General features: G+C 45.4%; 1 protein-coding gene across 2 annotated transcripts in view; it reads right to left on the bottom strand.

Moving 5' to 3' along the window:
• The window catches only part of Ror1 (receptor tyrosine kinase like orphan receptor 1), a 346,384-nt gene that overhangs the window by 29,345 nt on the left and 311,525 nt on the right, over nt 1-5,514 (bottom strand). For both annotated transcript variants that reach the window (XM_021160539.2, XM_029476592.1), the window contains exons 5-6: nt 3,892-4,019; nt 1,724-2,041 (exon numbers count right to left, since the gene is read on the bottom strand). In XM_021160539.2, coding sequence (XP_021016198.1) covers nt 1,724-2,041; nt 3,892-4,019 — 446 coding nt within the window. The remainder of the gene's footprint in view (nt 1-1,723; nt 2,042-3,891; nt 4,020-5,514) is intronic.

The following is a 5,514-nucleotide window of genomic DNA, read 5'->3' as shown; positions in this document are numbered from 1 at the left end:
GGGGGGGGGGGGGGGGGGAAGGAGCGGGGAATCCGTATGCTGGGCTTGGACTCAGGGCCTGCCTTGTACTTATATTCCTGGGAGGATTTAAAGCTTATGCTTCAGGAATAAAATGACTCTCTGCAGTGTTTCTAACTGGGGAATACAGGAAGAAATGGGATTGGGGAGGCAGCTGGGGCACAGGAGGGATTTTTCATGGGACAGGAGTTAGTGGTTCAAGGAGGATTAAGCCAAACTTTTTCTTCTATTCTGACTGGGGGTGTCTAGAGATAACTCATGGGAAGTCTACTAGGGGCAGCCTGTGTTTCAAGTCGGAGTTGGCTTGTTTGTGCTGGTGACGTGGGCCACCCATGAGAAAGCAGGCTCTCTTGCATGTCCTTCAGCTGGCCACAGGGTAAGAGAGAAACGTTATACACTAGCTCCACAAGTGGCATTAACTACGAAAGAGAATTAATTCTAGATGAAAGGCAAACGGGCAGAGGGACAACCTGCTGTCTGGAGCGGAGACAGGACAGAGACAGGGACACACCTTCATGTGTATTTACCAAGTATGGTCCAGCCCACACAACATGAAACATGCGCACACCTGATATGAGCACACCTGATACCTTCCCAGGACTATACAGCTTCACTCCTTTCTATAACACTCCTGTTATCTCCAAAGTGAACTCCACATCCATCAGGCAGTCCCTCCCACCACCACAGCCTCAGAACCTCAAATATACTTCATGTCTCAATGAATCTATCCATTATGGACACTTCATAGAACTGGGATCATGCAGTGGTTTCTTGTGTTAGTGTTATATTTCCGAGTTTCACCCAGTTGTGGCATATGTCTGCTTTTCATTCCTTTCATTGATGATATTTCAATACGTGGACATACCATCATTTGTTTTATTAAAAACAAACAAACAAACAAACAAACAAAAAACCCCAACCAAACCACTAATTTTGGGACAAGGTCTCTACTATCCCAGGCTGGTCCTGAACTCACAAACTCACAATGTAGGGAAGGATGGCTTTGAACTGATAATCCTCATGGCCCCATCTTGAGTGCTGGGATTACAGATACACATCACTCACTTTATGTGATTCTGGGAATGAACCCAGGGCTCTGTGCATGCCCTCCAAACATTCTATCAACTGAGATACATACACCCCCAGCCCCTTTTGTGGATAGTTCTACCACAAACATTCTTAAAGCCAATTTATTTTTCTTTTTATGTATTTGTGTGCTTTGCCTGTATGTATACGTGTGCATTGCATTCATGCTGGAGCCTATGCATCCAGAAGAGGGCATTGGATCCCCCAACTGGACTTAAAGACAGTTGTGAGCTGCCAGGTGGGTGCTGGGAACTGAACCTGGGTCTCCTGGAAGAACAGTAAGTGCTGTTAACTGCTGATAATCTCTCCAGCCGGCATTGTGACTAATTTTTTTTATCTGAATTTCTATTTGAAGACCTGTTTCTAATTCTTTTAGTTATGTGTTCAGGAGTGGAATTGCTGGGCCATTTAGTAATTCTGTGTTTAAGTTATTAAAAAAAATCCTGTATGTTTTTTTTAAGTTTCTTTTCATGAAGCTTCGTTGAGGCAATTCTACCCAATCTACTGCAGAATGCTCAGGCATGGTATTCGGCTTACTAGAAGGTCAGTGGTCAGCGGGTGCTGTCGCTGTCCCAGTATGAACAGTTACTGTGTGTCAGGGCCAGGTTCCACCACTTACTTTTATTTATAGGATCCGCCATGGGAATGCCAATCCGTATGCAGTTTGCAGCTTCCGGGCTCTCTGGCTGGGGGAGATCCTCACAGTTTGGTAACTTCAGCCTCATCAAAATCATGGGATTTGATCTGGCAAAAATGTACTCTGTCTGACACAGGACATTCTCCAGCACTTCACATTCATCACGACACAAGTCACGGGGCTTTGGGACAGATGAGGTTTCGTCACAGTACGGGAAGGCGTAGTGGCACAAGGAAGGGATGGCGAACTGAGAGCACTTATCAGATAAATGGCTGGAGGTGCCAATCATGGTGAAGGCAGCTGAAAAACAAACAGAGCTATTAACTCCCAGGGGCCAGGGTTTATCTCTGCCGTGATCCAGTCAACAGATACCAGGGAGAAACACACTGCAGGGAATCTGCTGGGCTGAAGCCCACAAGGCCAAGGGAAGGAGATTCATTTCAGATGTCTAAGCATCTCACTTTCACGGGCTTGAAAAAATCATTTTGACTACAAAGTTAGAAAAACAGGATTGAATTACATATGTACCATTTCCTAATAAAAAGAATTAATTGGGTTAAAGTACAATATATTTTTCTTTGTTTTTCTCTCTCTACAGAGAGAGTGTTTCACCCTGTACTTTTTTCTTTTTCTTTCTTTCTTTTTTTAAATTAATTTTCTGAGGCTCTAAGACATCTGACAGCCCAAGGTCAGAGCTTGTTTCAGGCAGGGTTGAGCGGAGCATAGCACTGCGTTGCCAGATGGCAAGAGTTGTCGGGTGGCTTTGGACCATTTGCTTCGTTTCATCGTGGCTTGAATACTTTCTATTCCATCTTTGGAAAATGACGCGATATACCAGAAGACCACAGTTCAGTTGTCCCAGTGTGCATCTCCATATCTGTTAGCCTAACCTCACACTGCACAGGGCATTGTTCCCGTATGTGTTGTGGGATCTCAGGGTCTGTTAGCCAAATCTTACACTGCAGGGCATCTATCCCAGAAGTGCACCAGCCCTATAGGCCCCCCAAGAGGCTGGTTACATTGTTTCACAAAGTGAGTTCCTTGGGAACCATTAATCCCACAGTTTATTAAGGGCTTCTGAGAATGGCCACAGAGGCTAACAAGTCTGGGAAACGTTGGGTCAAAAAGAGTGAAATGAGTTTTCCAAAAACAAAATGGAACTATAATACTTTCCAGCAAGCTGATACCCACAGAACATGTGCAAGAGAGGGCTATTATACATTGTTTACCAAATATTTATATCAGAACGCCATTTATTTAATGTGTATCCTTATTTTAAAGTGTGTCCAAATGTTCTTATACTGGGTAGAAATCCTGGGCTCAGTGGCCCCTCTCTGTCCAGCCTGTGTCTACTCTTGTTCTCAACCCCCGCCCCCGGGGGCCCCCCCAGCAAAAGCCACTCCACTTCCTGTCCATGGTTTTGGTTCAACCGTTCCCCTCAGCTGCTTCTCAGTTCTGTCAAGTTGCTCAGAGAACAGAGTTTCTGGCCCTTTCTCTCTCCCATATTTCTGCCCTGGATTTGTCCATATGTCTCCTAAAATCCTCAAGTCAAAGTGGTGCATGATGGCCTGCCCCTCCCTCCCTCCCCTCCCCCCACAAACCTCCCATCACCTCCCCCCCCCCCCCCCCCCCCCCCCCCCCCCCCCCCCCCCGCCCCCCCCCCCCCCCCCCCCGCCCCTTGTTAGGAAGTGTTTCACTTTGGGGCTCATGGAGAACAGCAAGTCTCTTGATGTTGTCTCTGTAACAACAGCTCTGGGATGAATGTTCTAGTCCTTGTTTGTTCTAGTCTACACCATACTGCCTCCAAACGCAAGCTCTGTGAGGGTAGAGACACACCTGGCTCCTTCACGCCCTCATAGTCCCAAGTGTCCGGTCTGGTCCCAGCATACTGAAAGCACTCAGGAATATTTATTGAGTGTTTGCACGAATGTGAGACTTCTCGAAGCTTCCTTTTCCTCCAAGGCTAACCTCTAATAAATTATTTTAATGTAAATTCCAGAGCACAGAGATCACATCTTATGCCTCTTTATGGTCCCACTCCCAACCCTAAGCTTAGCCTAATTCTCTGTCAGGAAAGAAGCCCAGAAAAACTCCTGGCAAGAAAAAAATAGTTAAGGAAGGCTAAGTATCACTTCTTTGATGTTACCTACCTGTGATCTGATTTTCTATTTCCCCCTGCATATGCAAAGACTCCATATACACAGTGCGGTTGCCAATAAATCGTGCACACGCAATGCCTCGGTACGGCTGACAGAATCCATCTTCTTCATACTCATCTCTAAAAACAAAGCACAATGATTCTTAGAACTACCCTCACGCACTACTCACTCTGGCTTCGCAATGCTCTAAATGGTCACAAGGGGGCGCAGTTGGGCACCATATAATGAAGACTACATTTACAGATTATTTTATTTATTTATTTTTTTTATAAATTCAGTTTTCAAACATCCCTTAAAACATCTGTTGGTCACGTTGGTCAAGTTTCCTACATCCCCAGAAAATCATCCTGAAGCGCAAAATCATCCTTAAATATGGGAAAGAACTTTTATTTTTGCAGCTGGTGGTGGGCTGGAAGATGATGTAGCCCTGTGAGGGAAGAGGAAGCAAGCTGGAAATCTGGGCACATGCGCTACAGTTTTGTTTTGTTTTGTTTTGTTTTCCTAAGTGCAGATTATTTCTGCTCCATTTGCTACAAAGGCATGCGCACATTAGCCACACGATCCACACCAACTGACATGTCAATTAGGAGAGCCACAGGGTAGGAAGCTGGCATGGCTAGGAGGGAGGATGGGAGGGTTTCATGGCTCCTCACTGGGTACGACTTGTCCTGTCTATCTTCAAAAAGCCAGAGCAAGCCACAGACCGAAAGATTGGAGACCAGCCACTCCAAAGAACTCCGAAGCAAGCATCAGTAGACACCTTACCTCTCTCTGACCGTTAAAACTTAAAAAAAAAAAAGCCATAAGATTTTTGCTACTTTTAAATTAAAATAATAAGTGAACAAGGGAAGTGATTTTTATCTTGAAGACAGGGGACGCCAGGCAATGACAAGAAAGCTGTAGTGCCACAAGTCATAGGACAGGAGACCAGGATCCAAGACGGACATCCCGCTCCTCAATGGGGATGCACAAGACACAGGGCAGAGCCAGAGGGTGGAACAACAGATGTAGGCTCCCCTGAAGACTGCCTGCTACAACTGTGAGTTCACCTTTACCCCAGTTCTTCCCCTCTGGCTGATGTCAACACCCATCTCCATGTATCACCCATTTGCCTTTTTTGACTTCTAAGTTAGAAGACAGGGTACCAAAATATTCTTCTTGTGCTCGCTAGGCAGGCTGGCCCAGACCTGTGCATCATGGTTCTTTGCCTTTAAAACAGAGGCTATAACTGGCCTCTTTGCCCTATAGGTATAAGCTATATGACCCCATCAAATAATATAAAAGCTTATTATTTGTTTGTGTGTTGATTTAGCAGTGCTGGGGATGGAACCAGGGCCTCGTACAAGCCAAATGAGAACTTGCCACTGAGCTATGACCCCAGACACACTGTTTTGTTTATGACTAGTCTTAATATGTTGTCCAACCTCACTTTGAAGGTGGAATAATTCTACCACAGTCTCTCAAGTGTCTGGGAGCTACCATGACTGGCTGCTAGAGAAGCCCCTTGAGACTGCAAGATAGCACATAGCTGTCCCTAATGTATTTATGGCAAACTTAGAGGACACTCATTCAAAAGGAAGACATTTGCTAAGTGCTTAATTTTTCTTTTCTTTT

This window comes from Mus caroli, chromosome 4 (genome assembly GCF_900094665.2).
Source record: "Mus caroli chromosome 4, CAROLI_EIJ_v1.1, whole genome shotgun sequence".
NCBI lineage: Eukaryota > Metazoa > Chordata > Mammalia > Rodentia > Muridae > Mus > Mus caroli.
This window is presented reverse-complemented; position numbering and strand designations above follow the sequence as displayed.